Source organism: Lagopus muta, chromosome 19, assembly GCF_023343835.1.
Source record: "Lagopus muta isolate bLagMut1 chromosome 19, bLagMut1 primary, whole genome shotgun sequence".
Lineage (NCBI taxonomy): Eukaryota > Metazoa > Chordata > Aves > Galliformes > Phasianidae > Lagopus > Lagopus muta.
In genome coordinates, this window is record NC_064451.1 from 2,317,280 (window position 1) to 2,335,167 (window position 17,888).

The 17,888-nt window shown below is 45.9% G+C and overlaps 1 protein-coding gene across 14 annotated transcripts in view; it reads left to right on the forward strand.

Moving 5' to 3' along the window:
• CACNA1B (calcium voltage-gated channel subunit alpha1 B) overlaps positions 1–17,888 on the forward strand; it is a 264,962-nt gene that overhangs the window by 114,125 nt on the left and 132,949 nt on the right. For 13 of the 14 annotated variants that reach the window (XM_048966416.1, XM_048966420.1, XM_048966419.1 and 10 more), the window contains one exon: positions 10,242–10,345. In XM_048966416.1, coding sequence (XP_048822373.1) covers positions 10,242–10,345 — 104 coding nt within the window. Of the gene's footprint in view, positions 1–6,034; positions 6,186–10,241; positions 10,346–17,888 lie in introns of those variants that run through there. The other variant, XM_048966429.1, reaches the window with a different exon arrangement.

Consider the following 17,888-nt stretch of genomic DNA (forward strand, 5'->3'; position numbering starts at 1 on the left):
TTAATTGTAAAGTTGGGCAGGCTTGGGTGCTAGGTGGTCTTCCACAAAGCAGCCACACCGCAGGATTTTCACTAGGCTCTTTTATACGTATTTTCATCACTTGATTCTGCTACAGCCTCTAACCTAAATTGGTCAGTTAAAGATTGGGCTCGTCTCCCTACTGCAGGCTGTTAGTTGTGCTAATGAACTAATTAATTGATTCAAGATTCTCCTGTCTTTAAAGACAAGTTTAGTTGTGGCGCTGTGATTAAGAGTTGCTCTGCTCTAATCTAATTAGATGGCCATCCTGACCTGGATGTAAGTTTGTATTTGCTATATCAAAGGATACGCATACAAAGACTTGCACCAGGTTCTTGACTGAGACCTGACAAACCAGGCTTGCACTGCTGCTCTAATTAACGTGTTGCATAAAACCTTTATGAAACATCTTTAGGTAGAGCTGGAGGATCTTCACCAATGCCTTTTTTTTTTTTCTTCCTGTCTGAAATGGGAAAACAGTGGCAAGAAACCAGTTTTGGGCTCCTGTCCTGAGAAGCAGAGTGTGCGTTGACAAAGGACTGTTGGACCTGAGGGTCTTGCTGTGTTCTGAAGTTTGTGTGATTGAGCTCTCAGCTCTAGCTTGTTTTGTAGGCTGTAGAAATGCCTACAAAGATATTTTTTGCTTATAATTGACTGGAGGAGATAGCTGTACAGCTGGAGGTATTCTCATTAGAAGACAAAATGAGAAGGTGGCCTGACCTAAATAGATCCATATTCTGCACAAACCTAATTCTCTGTTGAGGAATGCACATAACAATAGCCTATTGTTCAGATTTTATGCAATAAAATGAAGAACTTAATTCAGCTAAACAGATTTCTGCTATTGAAAATTTCTTGGGAAGCTTTTGCCTACAATGTTGGGAGGGAAAATCAGTGCTTGAAATATATAGGCTTTTTTCTTTCAGGAAGAGTCTAGACCTGCATTTAAGATGATGAGCAAGCCAGTGCATTATTCTTAGGACTGTCATTATCTGCAATGATTTTGGGCATCGATCCATAATTTCCCATGGTCATTGTCAGAAAGTGACTGAGTATTGAATTCTTTGTTAAGTGTTCTGGGAATCTGTCCATGTGAGACGCTCTGTCTTGCTGACTTAGGGGTACAGGCCATGGGGGCTGCTGAGCAGGAGGACAAGTTTATTCTGCATCTGCTCACCAGGCCGACAGAATTCATGTTTCAGTCTGAATGTGCATTTACCCTGACGTAAATATTGCATGTAGCCTTGAACAGCCATAGCTCATAAATAGCTGTGTCTGTGTGCACGTGTGTTTGTACTCCTCTCTCCTTACGACTTTGGGAGTAATTTTGGGATAACTCTACAAAAGACAGAGTGTTCCTTTAGCCTTGATAGTTGGTTTGGTTGGCTATGCAGTAGAAGAAGAAAGCTCAAGGAAGGCCTGGATTTAATTCTAAGTGTAACATGACTTAGGCATGAGTCTTTCTGAGCAATGAGTGAAATACAAAGCGCTCTTACTTTCCAAGAACTTCAAACTCAAGAGCAGCACTTGTTTTCCAAGGAGCAGCCCTTCCTCAAACTCTCCACAACCTCTGTGCTGACCTTCTGGGGGCACTTGGCAATGTAAGGTCTGTCCCTTCCCAGAAAGCAGGTCTTGGTTGTGTGCTCAGAGAGAAGAAACTCGAAGGCAACAACGGCCACTGCGGTACTGGTTTTAATAATAGATTAAACTGGACTTGTGCTGGATGAATTGGCTGCCCATTAGCATCTTTGAGTTATGCTTAGTTGAAATTATCTGAAGTACTTGGTTTTACTTGTGATTTGGCATTTAAATGATGAATATTAAGTGCACGTAGGGAGGGTTTCTATTTGTTAGACGTTGCTTTTGAGGGCTTTGAAATAAAAGGGGTCTGGCTTGGTGCAGATGCCATGTGGTGCTGCTGGGTAGGCCATGGGTTGGGCCATGGGTCACCAGCAATGGTTTCCTGTTACCCATGGCCAAACAGAAGTTGCAGGGAGTGTTGAGTTTGCAAGTAGCCTGTGAGCTGCTTTGAGGTGTCTCTGGTTAGATCCTTGGCCGTGATGGGCTCTGTTCATCATTGTGCTGCTGACTTGCTCTGTGGCCATGTAGAAGGTGCTCATGTGTGTAAAATGCTTGTCCCTGATGAGGTCTGTGCTGTAAATGCCCACTGTGGTTCCCAGGCTAACTGGATGCGTGATCCTTGGGTAATGCTTTCTCCTGGTTACTCCATCATAGATCTGACCTTCCTTAGCATGAACAAACATTTCCTGTTTCCTACAGGAGTTGCTTAGACCTAGTTTACATTCATAATTCAAGTTCCAAGCTGTTTAAAATAAGAAAGAGGAGAGATTAGCAAAAATAAATAGGTAGAGTCCCTTGGCCTGCTTGTAATTTCTGACAGTGAATGAGAGTTTTCACGGCGCTGGGCACGCTCATGAATAAAGCAGCTGAGTGAGTCCACGCTATCAGGGGACAGAATGAATTTTTTATTGAGAAGTCCTGTTAGCATATTTATGTATTGATTTGTTGGAGCCGTAAGCCTGCAGATCAAGGCGTAAAACATCAGCGTTTTTGCTTTTTTTCTGTCTTAGTTCTGTGCTTCTTTGGAAAGCATAAGGCTGGAAGAGGGAAGAAACCAGGGGAAGGATTTGGGCTTCTATTTTAATTTGGTTGAATTAACATTATTACTGTGTGCAACAACCGTACTTAGAACATGCTCGTCCACGGCTAGCAATATCCTAGGACAATTTAAATGCTGCCAGCATCAAGGATTTTACCAAGAGTCGTCTTTTGCTTTTTGAGTTGATCCCAGTGGTGAATAACTGTGTTCTGCTCCTCTAAATATCCAGTGACCAAGGTGTCGGATGCTCCTTTAGGGGGCAGAGGGATTATCGTTGTTTCAGAACACCGCAGATTTTAGTGTTATGAGACTCAAAAGATTTGTGGATATTTTTTTCTGATGCCTGCTTGGTCACAGGGTGGATCCAGGCAGTAGCAGTAGGCTTTGAACAAGGTGGATTGTTATTTTCTACCATTGGTGAAGCAGGCTGACTCATATCCTGAAGGTAAAATGTTGGAGTGCAGTAACTCAAAGGTCTTCTGCGATGAGAGAGGATCTTCTCAGAAGCATTGATTTGGGTATAAATGGGCCAGGGGTGGAGAGAACCTCTTCCCAGACAGCTCATTTGAGCAGAAGTTGTGTTCAGGATTTGGTTGCTTTTAGCCAATGTAAAAAGCAGTGTGAAAGGGCTCTCAACAGGCTCTCAGAATGATTTTCTTTCAACTGCTGGGCCCCAGCACAAGTGCTGTCACATCCCAAAGAGCCTCCAGAAAGTACTCTGCCACAAAGTCCAAAATCCATTTGGGAATTACCATGAAGATACAGAAGGCACAGATTTGATGTATGAAGGAGGAGATTGTCCGATCATTTGCTGTTAGTTGGACCTTGGGTGGGCCTCTGGGATTCCTGAGATCTTGTCCTTCCCAGGACATGTGTGGAGACCTCCAGCTCAGGAGTTAGCCTTAGAACATGTGTAAGCAGACAAAATGACGAGATGTAGTTGGTGCTGGTGTGTGGCTCCAAATTTCCCTGCGTCTTGCTGGACTGGGGCTCTTCCATTTGAATCACTCCTGGACCTTAGAGCACCTGAATGGACCTAAACCCACTGTTCCCAAATGGAAGGATGCTCAAGGGGACCCTCTGGCTCCCAGTCCAACTCTGCCTCAGTGCATGCAGGAGTGCGATTTGGGCTGACCACTAATGCCATTAACCAACCCATCCTGCTTTTCTCCTTCACACAGACGAGCACACCAGGCAGGTGCTCTGTCATCTGCTTCCTGTGGGTCGTACAACCCCTGAGCATCAATCGGACGTGCATCTCTCTGCCAATTTAATTTTGCTTGGAAGGGTCAATCGCCAGCAGTTCCCCCTCCCTGGCTGTCGTGTTCCTGCAGAGCTCAACACCAGATGCTCTCTGCAAATGGAGTGTAACATCTGAAAGTCAGTAACCAAAGTTATTGGACTGACTTTGTGCCAAGGTTTTTATTTAAGCTGTGACTGACAAAAAAAAAGGAAAAAATATCTTAAAAAAAAAAAAAAATTGAACGCAGCTATCTTGCAGATTCTAATATTTCATATGAAAAACCAGAATGTGGGGTCAGGACTTGAGAGAGAGGACTTACCTCACTGGTTCTCATAGTGATCTACTGGGAAATCTGTGAGCAGCTCTCCTTTCGCCTGCCTGTGACTCTACTTCACATGCTGTAAACCCAAGGATAGGCTTCCCCATGCAGGATGTGCTGATGTTTCTGGCAACTCTCTTATTTCTGAGAGTTGCAGTATTGTAAAAGGTTCGTACGAATCTTTTCAGACCCATTTTGTAATCGTCTTTGTTAAAAACAAAAGATGGAATACAGTACCAGACGTGCTGCTAGGCTTTAGGTTTGAGATGATGTTTTAGGGTGGATTTGGGGCAGATGTGTTTTCTGTAGGAATTTCAGCAGAACGGAATCTAGACTTGGATGCAGACCTTCTTGCTTACGCTTGCCCACTAATGTGCCTTTAAGGACTTTAGATGACAGGTAGATTTGAGCTTGGACCTATTAAGTTCATATGAAGCTTATGTAACTATTGTCCATCTGTGAGAGAACTTGTTACTTTCTGTAATGGAAGATCAGTGCTTTGGGATACAACGTGGGCCGTGCAGCATCCCAGAGAAATGCCTGGATTAAACTTCATTTGAGTCTGTGATGATTGTGTGAGTAGATCAGTCACTAATTCCACAAGCTCAGAGAATGGCCTTCTCAGCAAATTTGTGTTTGCTGCCCTTATAGTGTCTTATGCAAGGTCTTTCTCTGATAAAAAGAGCTCAGCAGGAGGAATTTGGTGCCTGTAGAAAACGTGCTGGACAAAGCAGGGCTCCTTGAGCTTGTTGTGAGTGCTTTTCATTGCTGTGGTTTTGCTTTGTCCCTGGTAATTTCCGTGTTTGCCTAATCCTAAAAGGGGAAAGAGGCAGAAATGAATCAGCCAGAGATGGTGTTGCTAATTAACAGGGAAGGAGAGAATTGTGAGAAATCAGATGAAAGGTAAATAAAGTTCATCTCTCAAAGACAGCCGAGAGTTTCCCCCAAAGCAAAAGCACTTATCCAAAGGAAGATTGAGCTTTAATTGCCCCAAATAAGCCACGGTCTGCCATTGGTTGAATTGAAGTGAATGAACTCTAGACGTACTTCACATTTTGATTAAAATCATTGTAGGGAGCTGAGGTCTGTTTCAGCTTGGGCTGTATCTGTCAAATTAGATCTCTTCTTTATTGAGCCCTGCTTTGGAAACTTTTCCAAAGGTTTCTATGCTGGTCCATTAATTGCTTGTCTTTCACATCAACAGAATATGCTGAGAGATGGACAAAGATTGTCTTCCTTGGAGAGATGAGAAAATTGCCTCCAGGTTGTAGTTCCTTTCTAAAATGGCTGAGAAGAGAGAGGTGTAAGTAGCAGAATGGGTCCTTGTTTAGAAAAGGCAGATATTTTCCTCTTCTACTGGTACTTAAAAGGGCTGTGGGCAGTGCAGGGTGGTGTCAGCTCTTTTGCTTGCACCAGCTCCAGACTGCACATCCCTCAGCTCTTAGATTCACCCAGACCTTGGCTTCATGTTCACTTTGCTGGCTCTCAGTAGATGTAACACATGCCCAGATGTGTGGGAATCCCCCAGTTTTCTCCTACGTGAAATAACAGATTTAAGTCCTGTGTTTCAGAATATAGATGTGTTCTGTAATGTAGCTGGAGGAGTGTGGGAATGTGTGGGCAGCTGTGCTGTCTGCTTAGGGAGATTTGGGGGATTGTTCTTTGTTTGACTTGCTCTAATTTTCTGTCTGTAAATCTCCTGAAGCCTCAGGTTTGCCATCTGCTGAACAGAGGCAGGAGCTCCCCTGTTACCAAGGCTGCGTGTAAACCAAATTTCACATCATGTTTGTTCATCGTGTTGGGATTCCAGAACCAGGAACCCATCACTGATGCAAACTCTGGAGCATGCCCAAAGAAGGACAGTGAAAGGTCTGGATCACAAGCTTATGAGGAACAACTGAAGGAACTGGGAAGGGTCAGTCTGGATAAGAGGAGGCTCAGGGAAGACATTATTGCTCTCTCCAACTGCCTGAAAGGAGGTTGTGGTGAGGTGGATTCGACCTCTGCTCCCAGTTAATAGTGATAGGATGAGAGGCAATGGCCTTAAGTTGCTCCAGGGAACAACTTCTTCATTTCTTCTTCAGAAGAGTGGTGAGAAACTGGCACAGGTTGCTTGGGGAGTGGTGGAGTCTCTGTCCCTGAGGCGTTCCATATCTGTGGAGATGAGGTACTGGTGGGGATAAGTTGACGGTTGGACTTCATGCTCTTAGAGGTCTTTTCCAACCTTAGTGATTCTAGGAGTCTAAGCAATCCCAAAGAAAGAGCACAGGCTTCCCTTCCTTGGTGCTTTGGGTCTCTTTCTGCAGGAGCTGTGACAGTTTTCCCAACTCTGGTGGGAGCATTACTGGCGAGAAAGTGCTATGGAGGGCTTCTCCTCCTACCAAATTCAGCATTTATTCCCTTTGATCAGCCCTGTCTGAAGTCAGGGTTAGGCTGGAGGGCTGTGAGTCCTTGGTGATGGCCCAGCCATAAAATCATAGAATTCTTAAGGTTGGAAAGTACTACAAAGATAATCTAGTCCAACCATCACCTCATCCCCACCATGCTTACTAAACCATGTTCCTCAGTGCCACATCTGCTCTTTTCTTGAACACCTCCAAGGATGGAGACTCCACCACCTCCTTAGGCAGCCTGTAACATGGGGAGCACGGAGCCAGAATTAGGGTCCCCAGAGCACTGACTGATGGGGTGGGGTGGGAAAGTGATGGCTGAGCAAGGCTCTGCTGGCATTTGTTGGCTGGGGAAATCCCTGTGCGTGGGGATGGGATGGGGCTGGCTGGGGTAGAGCTGCTGCAATGGCAAAGAGCTCCAGAGACATGAAAAACTCATCTTGGGGTTTTGCCTCTGTGTGTGTCCTGGGAGGCAGGGTTGTGGCCAGGACTGCATAAAGGAAGGTGAAAGGTAATAGAAGTGCATTTCTGCTCTCAACAGCCCATTGCAAGCAATAGTGTTTATTTCAAATCATACCCTTAAATGAATTAATAGTTAGACACAGCTGCCATCTTGTTAGCATAAAGAGGCAGTGGCCCAACTGTCTGTATTAGTGCTGGCCTTCCCCTGCTGTCAGACAGGTTGCATGAGGCCTGGCTGAAGGAAGCACCTCGTGCTTGGCTGGAGTACGCTCTGTTCTCTTGGCTTTATTGAGAGCTCAGGGCATTAATCTCCCTGCTTGACAGAAATCTTTTAGCTCCTGCATTTGTTACAGATGACAGCGTTCATCCACTGATCTTTGCTGAGAGGTGGCCGTGGGGTGGCTGCTTGAGGATGCTGTCAGTCTGCTTGCTGCTGCATGACAGGGAGAAGAAGGCTCCTAGATCAACACCAAGGTTGTCCTTTGGCACCCAGCTGTGACCTGGGCTCTCCAGCTGAGCTTTGGGCTCTGGGGTGACCAATGCAGCAAAGTCACATGGAGGAGCTTAGAGAATTGCAGGGGTGGGTTTAGGTCAGGCTTGTAGAAGACAGAGAGGTGAAAGGTGGGAAACACCTGTAAGGATGCATATGGCTGCTCATGGTGGGTGAGAAGCAGCTTGCAGATGAGCAGAGGTTGGGCATAGGAAGCTGTGGCTGCTGCGAATATTGGGAAAAGCACTTGAATTGCTGGACTGTTTTTACAGGCTTCAGGTGCCTGAGGAACAGATCTCTGCCTCCCTGTTTCTGCCACGACCCTACACTGTCCCTTAGCCTTCCTGTGCCTCAGTTTCCCGCTGTGCATCACGTCTCCTTCAGGAATTGGATGCTGCCAAGCTTAATGGACATGAGCCATTCGTGCCTGTGCCTGGGGCACTCCTGCAGCAAGGCTTCACTTTGCTTTAGGCACTACTGAGGTGCTGCTGGCGAAAGCAGTGGGTGAGCAGCAAGGGAGCCTCTTGCAAGCCGGTGCTTTATCCTGATGTAATTGTGGCACATCGTTACATGTATTTTGTTTCTACTTCTTCCCTGTTGGGTTAGGCCTGCAGTTAGGATCAAGTGGCACTGACAGTCAGCCAGGCATTACTCTGGCAAAATATGTCAGCTGGAACATTAAAATTGATTTTGTCTTTTGGCTCATTCTACTTACTGAGCAAGTTTGGAGCTGGGCCACAGCCCAAGCCCCAGCTGCTGTTTGCAGGGAGGTGCCTGCAGGATTTTTCCTGGAGGAGAAAAGTGTGGCTTTCCTGTCAGCTCCCAGGTTTCATTCACTGAAGCATCTCACTGTGGCAGAGCTGCTGCTGTAAACTCTGTTTGGGTTCAAGAGTGTTTAGCAGCGCAAAGGAAGGCGCTGCATGCCTGTGAAGGCTCTGCTTTCATGGGAGGAGATTTCTGCTCACCTTTTTGCTGATGTTTTGTCCTCTGGGTTGTTCTGGATCACTCCATGAGAGAGAAGTGACAGAGCAAGGCTCTGCCCTACCCTGAGCATCAGGCAGTCTAGCAAGAGCTCGGAGCAGGGTGGTTAATTAGCTGTATTTCAGCACATTTCATTTTAAAGGCTTTGATCGTGGCATGGAATTGTGGATCTGTCGCCAAGTTTGGGCTTCAAATGAATAAATAAATGATAAACGATCATTTGGCAGCAATGAACCTGCTGCACTCTCTTTGCATGTTTATGTGGTTTCTCTTCTTCCATCTGTTCCCTTCTTCCAGCTCTTCCTTTTGGGTTTCAGCCCCCTTTGCCTGGCCGATGGCAGCTCCCAGCCTTGCTGTGCAATGGGTGACGTGAGGGCTGCCACCACAGTCAGCAAAATGAGAATGGAAGCTGGGCTGTGATGACAGCTATTGGAAAAGGTATCAAAATCCCTGTAAGGAGATAACAGGCTGAACAGAGTTTTCCTGCCTTTCTGCTCTTGATTTCCCAGCCTGTTTTCTCTTTGTTTCTCTGTCTTACAGTGGTTTTGCCTTTGGCAGGGCTGGTAGGTGGCTGGGTTGGTTAGTCCCTGCTCCTCTTGGGTGACCCACTCACATGGGTATTTCTGAAGATGTTAGCTGTTTGGAGAAAGGCCTGTCATTCATTTGACCTGGAAAAGATTCCTTGAGGAAGGATTTGTGCACTGTATTAGAAACAACTCAAAGGTATTGATTTGCATCAGTGTTATGAGCGTTATTACTTGCACGAAACGTGATGACTTTGGTCACCCGTGCCATGGGTGCACTCTACTTAAGCAAAGACTTTGAGATGGAATTGAGCACACACAGCTGGAATAGTCCTGCCTGCATCTAATCTGGTTGAATGGGTAGGTCATGCTATTCTTGCCCACTGCAGGAGGAGGCAGGAGCAGCAGAAGTGTAGTTGGGTCTCTGTATTTCTCCCCCTTCTCCCTCCCTTCCACCTGACATTCTCAGATTGCTGCATTTTTCACTCACGAGAGCAGAATTTGCATTTTTTCTCAGTATGCCGTGTGGCATTTTACTTTTCAGCAGCTCCTTAAAGAGCTCCCTTGTGCTTGGTGAATGCAGAAACTGTCACAAACCCAACCACCCTTCCCTCCCCCTAATCTGGGCTGCTGCTTACTCAGGGAGCTTCAGACAGAGCTTTGATGACAATTCCAAGGTGCTGAGCAAGCAGCTGTGGCATTGCAGTCGCTCTGAAGATGCCTTGTTTTCTTGCAGACCTCTTGTCTTTTGCTCCATGTGTGCAGACCCTGGGCACAGTGCCATGCAGCCTGGTTTAGTGGAAGGCTGTGGTTCCTTCCCGTGCTCCAGGTGGAGATACTGCACTGATGTTCGGCATGAGGGAACACAGAGTGGTGGGTAAGGATGAGGATGCTGTAGAAGGGACACAAAGTTAGGGTGCTAAAATTTGCAACGATCAATTTTGGCCCCTTCCAGAGTTAGAGATGAACCCTTGTGCTGGAGCTGAGAGTAAACTGTGGTGCAGGCAGTGGTTCTTTGCATCACCTGCAGTTGTATTGCAGCTGGTTGCCACAGCTAACTGAGGTATCAATGGTACACATCCCCGTGGAAATCTGAAGGGAATCACCAGTGCCTCCTGCTCTGCAATTTATGGTATTTTGTTTCTGAGGCTCATTAATATTTATTTGTCTCTCTCCTCTTCTCTTGGTTTCCAGACAAATGATGCTGCAGGAAATACCTGGAACTGGCTTTACTTCATCCCTCTCATCATCATCGGCTCTTTCTTCATGCTCAACTTGGTGCTGGGCGTCCTATCAGGGTAAGGCACTAACAGCTTCTTTGTCTCTACCTGGATACCAGAAGGAACAATTATTGGTTTTAGCACTGTGGAGAGGATGTAGGTAAAAAAGAGCAGATGAGTGATCTAACATGCTGTACCCTGTCCCCATCTGCCCTTCCCTTGCTGTGGTTGGTTTCTGTGACACTATAGAGCTGTAGGTCACAGGATGAGCTGGCAAGAAATCCTTTGTTGAGATGATAAACTGAGACAGGGGAGGTTGAGGTTGGATATGAGGAGGAAGTTTTTCACACACAGGGTGGTGAGGCACTGGCACAGGTTGCCCAAGGAGGCTGTGGATGCCCCATCCCTGCAGGCATTCAAGGCCAGGTTGGATGTGGCTCTGGGCAGCCTGGGCTGCTGGTTGGTGACCTGCACACAGCAGGGGTTGGAACTGGATGAGCATTGTGGTCCTTTGCAACCCAGGCTGTTCTATGGTTCTGTGATACGATTCTATGATTCTGAATCATGACGTGTTAAGTAATCTTCCTCTAATTACACCAACTTGGGCCTGTTCTGCTGCTGCTTACTCTTGTGCTGCCTTGAAAATCAGTGTTCACACTGCGTTTGGTGCAGCATGGGGAAATAAGAAGCTCAAACAAAAGCTAATTAAAAGATAACAGTTTAAATTTTTTTAATAAACTCACGCAGTTTAAGCCAGTGTCTGGATTTTAGGAGCATCCTGGTCTCTTGATACTCAAATTCCAGGGGTCAGCCAAGGATTCTGCATTTGCTGGCCATGAATGTTGGGTCTGGGCCATTGTGGAGATCAGGCTGCCAGGTTTGAAGCCTAGCTGGAACGCCCCAGCGTCTGTGGAAATTTGATCTGCATTTAACAATCTGACTCATCTTAATGATTTGTGAGCTCTTAGACTGTGGCACCTCATTTTGCACACAATTTCTTCTTTGCTTATCCAGGTGATCTCCATTACGAAGGTCTGTAAAGATGCAGATTTATTTCTGTCTCTTGGCAGCTGAGGAAGAGAGAAAAGAGTTAATGTTGTTAACTGATAAATGCCTTTTGGTGCTGCACGTTTGCTCTTTAAGTTACTAGAGAGAGAAAATCATTTTCTGAAGAATAGATTTGTGCTTAAGTTCAACATTTTGTTAGAGATCCTCATCCTAGTGCAAGAGCTGAGGTGAGGAGTAGGAAGCAGCAAGGCAGTTCTGTTTGAGGATGAGGATGTATGCTCTGTCTGACAAGACGAGGTCATGGAGAAGGCTGAGTGGTCCAACACATTGATTGCTTGGTGCAGCAATAGTGGCCATGATCAGTGGAAGCCACTGAATCAAAGCATTTCCTCAGACATCCTATCATATCAGATGCTCTGCAAAGGAGAGCTTAGTGGCTGTGTGTATTTGACATATGATTTAAAGCAAGAACCAGAGGCAGGGTTGAGTGTGGTTCATTAGGTAGTTCATCTTTTCTGTTCTGTTTTCAGCTCATATAGGCTGAAATGGATGCTTGTGATTTAAAAGAAAGCCTGGAAGCCTGCAGGCTCCTGTTCCTTCATCTGATGCAAGAGTGTTTGGTGACTGAAAGATGGGGACCTCGGACTGGCTCTCCTGAAAGCCTCTTGTTGCTTGGGGCAAGATACGAATATTATATAAATGTCTATCTTCTGAAGGGGATGAAAAGTAAGGAGGCAGTTCTGCACGTCTAGTTTCCTTTTGCTAGTCATAAGGATAATGATATTTTCTTTGCAGAGGGAAGCTTCTAAATTTTATTCTGTGTCGTGGTTCGATGTCCTTGGGTAGAATAATTCCTGGGGAGAGGCTGAAGAAAATAAACCGTGCAGCGCAGGTGTTGACCACATTGCTCAGCAGGCTCCTGGTGGGCTTGCAGCTATTGAGAAATGAAGAAACCTGTGTGTGCTGGAATGGCCCGGAGAGGGAAAGACCTTCTGAAGGCACAGGCTGTTGTCATATTTACTAACAGAAAGCCCCAGACAATACTTCAGAAAAATACGCATTTTAGCTGGAGGTTATTCTTTGCACAAGTCTCTGTGCGTGGTTTTGATCACTGAAAGAGAGCTACAGAGAGAAGGGGTTGTTGGTAAAGGCTTTCACAGGGTAGAGTTTGGCTCAAGGGCGTAAGGCAATCCCCATTACAGCAACAGCGTTAGCTGGTGGCTCCTGCAGTGGGGACCCTCAGCGATGTCCCACCTTCTTTCTGTAAAATAAACTTAATTTAGGGTTTAGGCTTCTGCAGAGAGTCCACAGTCCAGCTGATCTCAGCATTTGCTCTCTTGCCTGCTTATTTTCATGATCTGAGCACCTCACAGCCTTTGGATGGTGCAGTGCTGTGCCCTCTTCCCTCTCTGCACTTTACAAAGGGAGCAGTGGGGTGGAAAGAGGGGGCCAAGATTTGATCACTGCTTTCACAGGCTCTTTTGAGATCTTTGTTACTGTTGATTTTTCAGTCTTTTGCCATATTCATAGAATCATTAAGGTTGGAAAAGACCTGTAAGATCATCAAGTCTGATCATCAACCCGTTGCCACCATGCCCATGTCCCTCAGTGCCACGTCTCCATGGTTCTTGAATACCTCTTAGGACAGTGATTTTACCACTTCCCTCTGCTGCCTGTTCCAGTGCCTGACCATGAGTATTCATCATCAGAATTAAAGAGTTAATCTTCATTATGTCCCTGTACTTTGGAAAGCCACAGAAGAGCCTTTTACCAGAGTGTTTTTCATTGTCCTTGGTTTTGAGTCATTTTCTCTCATGTATTTGTACTCTGTGCTGGACAGTAAGGAAGGCACATTTCTGAGGTAGGTATGTGGACACTGAAATACAGCAATATGAATAAGATGAAATGACAGCAGAGTTATTTAGCTTCCTACTGACGCTAAATTATACAGAATTTTTCTATAACTCTTAATGGAATTTTCTGCCTTTCTGGAGTTGCTTATGAACCCAGGTCAGCAATGGGCAAATACCACCTCGTAAGGTGGGCTTAGCTCCTGGGTTTATCTATTTGAGCAGTGGAGATAGATTGGCCTTGTTGGGATCCTGCACCTCCTCTGCTAGCAAAACATGGCAGCATTTGCAATGCAGATGTTACAGGAGAGATGATACCTGTTTTAAAGTAAAGAGCAAACAACCTTTCCTCTCTGTTGCTGCTTCTGGAATTATAATAAATGCAAAGACAGGGAAGTGGCAGGGAGGTTGGAAATATGTAAGTCTTAGTAAAAAGTTGGTATAAAAATAACCCCAAATCTCAGGCCACAGATGAGATGTCAGAATCCTCTGAGTACATGGCTAAAGAGGTAATTAAAAGCATGTGGACGTTATCGTTCAGATTAAATGAGACTCTTTCTGCTGTACAGAGTGTCCTCCTCCAGCGTGCTGATCAAAGCCCTGCTGGTGCTCTTGTCAGCAGCTAATATTTAAGCACCCTCTCCAAAAGGAGCTCTCTGCCTTCTATTCCTCTCCTGTTCCTGACAAAAGCTCTGCAGCTACTGCTGGCACAGCTTGGCTTTCCTTGTGCCACCAGATATTGAGATATCCCCAATGGTCCTAGGATATGGGGTGCAGATTTTGGGAACACTGTTTTTCCGATGGTGCAATAGGAGTGCTGGGTTCTCCTGTATCTTTACAGGATGTGTTGAGGTGGATGTCATGGCTGCCCACCACAGTCCTTAAGATGGATATCTGCCTTGGGAAATTGGGAAGTTGGTAGCTATTCCCCCCCCCCCCCCCGGCCAGGTTGTGGGTCATGAGTATGAGTGTGCTTTTCTCAACCTATGGACATGGAAGGAGGTACAGTTTTCCCTGTGTATTGTGGTGGTCACACATAAAGTGACCACCGTCACAAGTGGACTGCAGCTCAAACAACTCCTACAATCCTTCTGTCTTGCTTACAAAAGACGTGGGGCTCCAGCAGGAGCACAGCATCCAGCTTGCAGTGTTGTAGAGGTAATACAGCTTTGTGTTCCTTCTTGGGACTTTTCCTCTGTACTTTTCACTGTGAATTCTCCCTGCTTTCCGTTTTCACTCTTTGATGCTTGTTTGATCTCTCTATGAACTGATAAAACTCAACTGCCCTGAGGAAATCAATGGAGCAGGAGAAACGAGGTTAACTTTATCTGGAGCAGCACTTGATGAATGCTATGGCTGATTTGTGGGAAGGCCAGGAGAGCATAGGGGGTGTGGTGGAATCACCATCCCTGGAGGTGTTCCAGGGCCATGGAGATGTGGCACTGAGGTCAGTGGGCATGGTGGGGCTGGGTTGGGGGTGGACTCGGGGACCTTAGAGGTCTTTTCCAACCCGAATGATTCTATGATTCTAGCAAGATTTGACCTGAGACACCTTTTACTTTTCCCCAAAACACAAAGTTGTTTTTTGTTTGCTGTCTTTGATGCTAACTGGAAAATGCTCTGTGATGATCCTGAATTTGTTTTATTGAACTCTGCACGTGGCTCTGTGGTTTCCAGTGAGGAGAAAATAAAATCTCCCTTGAAGTAGGCGAGTCCTGACCAGTGCTCATTCATTTGTATGCCTTTGCATTGATTTCTTACTATCAGGATATCAGTAGGCATCTGGTGGCTCTTCCCATCCATCTCCATAAGCACCATTATCTTCCCAGTGGCTTCCCTTTCTTTGCAGTGACTGAAAAGCTGTTTTCCTCATCCTGATGCTGTTCCCCCCTCAGCCCAGATATGGGCTGAAGGGATTACTGAGTTTCCTACTGCTTGGATTGAATTGGACATTAATTTTACCTGGCAATGAGCTGAATGATTCTGGGCGATGCATTTGTTACTATTTCGACGCTTTGGATTACACAATGCAAGGAGGATAAATGTTATCATGGGATGCTGTGATGGAAACAATTTGATTTATTTCAAGTCTAAGTGCTTTCTGGCACTGTTTCCCACAGCGGTGAGGAGTGATGTGGGTGATGAGACAGTGGGAGCACTGTCAGGAGAGGGCAGCCTGCTGGTGATGATGATGCGTTGGAATAGTGAGTCCGTGCCTTGTGAGTGTGAAAAATGCTGCTTGTCACATCCTCAAATATTTATGGTGAAGCCTGAGGTGTTTCCAGAGCAGCCAATACAGAGTAATGATCTTTCCTCATCTGGCTGCCATGGCCAAAGTGTGGAGTGGCATGCTTTGCCAGCTTGCGTCTTCCCTACTGAAGTATTGCCTTCATGTTGTTTCAGACCTGCTCTGACCCGTGATGTGCTGCAATTGCCTCATGTTGTATGAGACCACCTGCTCTAAGAACGGCAGGGGGATGTTTTCGATGCTTGTAGCATCTTTGTAACAGCAGGAGCCTGGCAAGGGACACGGCCACAGACCGTGCAGGCACCTTGCAGGTGAAATGAGGGTCAGGTAAATGGTGCTTTCACTCTTCTTTGCTGCCCGCTGTTCTGAGCAGTCTGCAGTGAGATGATGCTCTGGAGGCAGTGGTGTTGAACACTGTCTTGTGTTCAGGTCTCCCTAAGGGACATCTGCTTCCACATCTGACAGCAGTGCCTGGGGTTTCTGAGACCTTGTGGCTGCTGGAGCAGCTCGAGGGGAAGAAGCACAGCCTTATTTGGACCCTGCTGAACTGGCTGTCCTGATGACTTGCTCTGCTGGGTTTCGTGACATGTTTTCCCAGCCTGAGGAATTTTGCCAGATTGAGATCGTAAAACTTCAGCCTGCGAGATGTGCAGAGGCTGGAGGAGAATGAGGCTGATTAATTTGTCATAATGGCAAAGTGTTCTTCTGTCCTCCTTCTATCTCATTACAGAGACAATCGTTCATTTTCCCTGGAAATTTGTTCCAAGTCTGCTGTTACCTGCTGCGATCTGACTTTGGCTGCTGTTAACTATTAACGGGAAGAGCTATCCTTAAAAGACATGGAACTGCCTGCTTTCTCATAGTTCATTCTTTCTCCTGCCTGTGTTTAAAAGGGATGAGAATGACAGGACAAATGGGTTGATGATTGGACTGGATGATCTTGCTGGTCACTTGGGGGTCCGTTCCAACTCAGGACAGTTTATGACTCTATTTTACAGGACACAGCTTCTTCATTAAGCACCAAACCCTTATTTTCAGGGACCAGAGCCTATAATTGGACTCTAAAGCCATTGCTTTATCACCTGCAGCGTAATTTTTTAGGCTCAGTCTTATTTTAGAGCCCAAGGCATTATTTTTAGGGTAGAAATCCTCCTCTTGGGGGTCCATGGTCTTCTCTGGCAGGGCAAATCCCTTCTTTTTAGTGTTCAAAGCCTCATTCTAGGGGCCAAGGCCTCATTTTAGGGCCCCAAATCTCCTTTAATGGCCACCCCTCCCACCCCCCTCATGAGGGCCCAAAGTCTCCTTTTAATGCTCAGAGCCTCCTTTCCCATGCCCAAAGCTACATGCCAAGAGGCAAAGCCTGATATGAAGGTCACAAAGTCTCTTTTGGGAATCAGACTCCCATTCTGAGGTATCAAAGCATCACTTCAGAGTCCAGCCCTCAAACTGGATAGTGCAAAGCCCCACTTTGAAAGGTTCAAAGCCTCATATCAAACCATCCTCTTGTGGAGTACAAACCCTCTTTTCTCCACTCTAAAGCACAAATGGGGCACAGAACTGCTTTTTGATTACCCAGAGCTGCCTCCTTTAGGTGGGGTTTGCACTTAATGATCTCAAAGATCTTTGCTGAGTTAAATGATTCTGTTTCTATGTTTACTTGTCCTTCTGTTATGCTGCAATGGAAATTAAAGCCTGTAAGATAAGAAAGACACCTAAGAGACCAAAATTTGTATTGCCTGGGGACTGCTTTGATTGAGCCAGAGGCTTGAGCCACTTGTTCATCCAGCACATGCACTGAGCTGATGCTGTCTGTTGATACTGTGAGATAAATGATGTGTCCACGTCCCCTCAACACCCACTGCTGCCTTGTTGGGGCCAGGTTTGCCTAACTTTTGCATTCACAGCACTTCAAATCACACAGATCAGGGTAGGTAGAATCAAAGTGAAATTGGATTAAACTGCATGTAATGATAAAAGGAAGGAAGATGTATTGAAGGCTTCACCTCTGCTCTTTTCTTTCTAGAAATACAAGATGTATCCCATACCTGGCTTCCAATTGAAGCATTTTCCTCTGTGTTCAATGATAAAAGTGACTGTGAAGCCTAGCTCAGTGCTGAGAGATCAATCTCGCCATGATACTTTCATCCTTTATCAGCTGGTTGAGGGAAGATATTTTGTCCTCCTCTTAAGAGCAGTGAGGAGGAAGTAGCAGCAACTCTGGCCATGCAGAATTGAGTGAGCCAGTCCTTATCCCTAAGTGGGGGATGTTAGGATGGATGAACCAGTTCAGTCAGGTGGGTCTGTATACTGGGGGGAGACAGGCATTCCCCTCAAAACATTCCCAAGGTCATCTTTGGTTGTAGCCCCAGGTGAAATAGAAACAGGTAACAGGGGGTGTATTTGGGATTTCATGCAGCTGATGGGACAGTGTGAGGGTCCTTACAATTTTATTGTCTTCAGCACTAAGAAACCTCAGTTCTACGCATTCTACTCTGCACCTCTTTATTTTAAACAT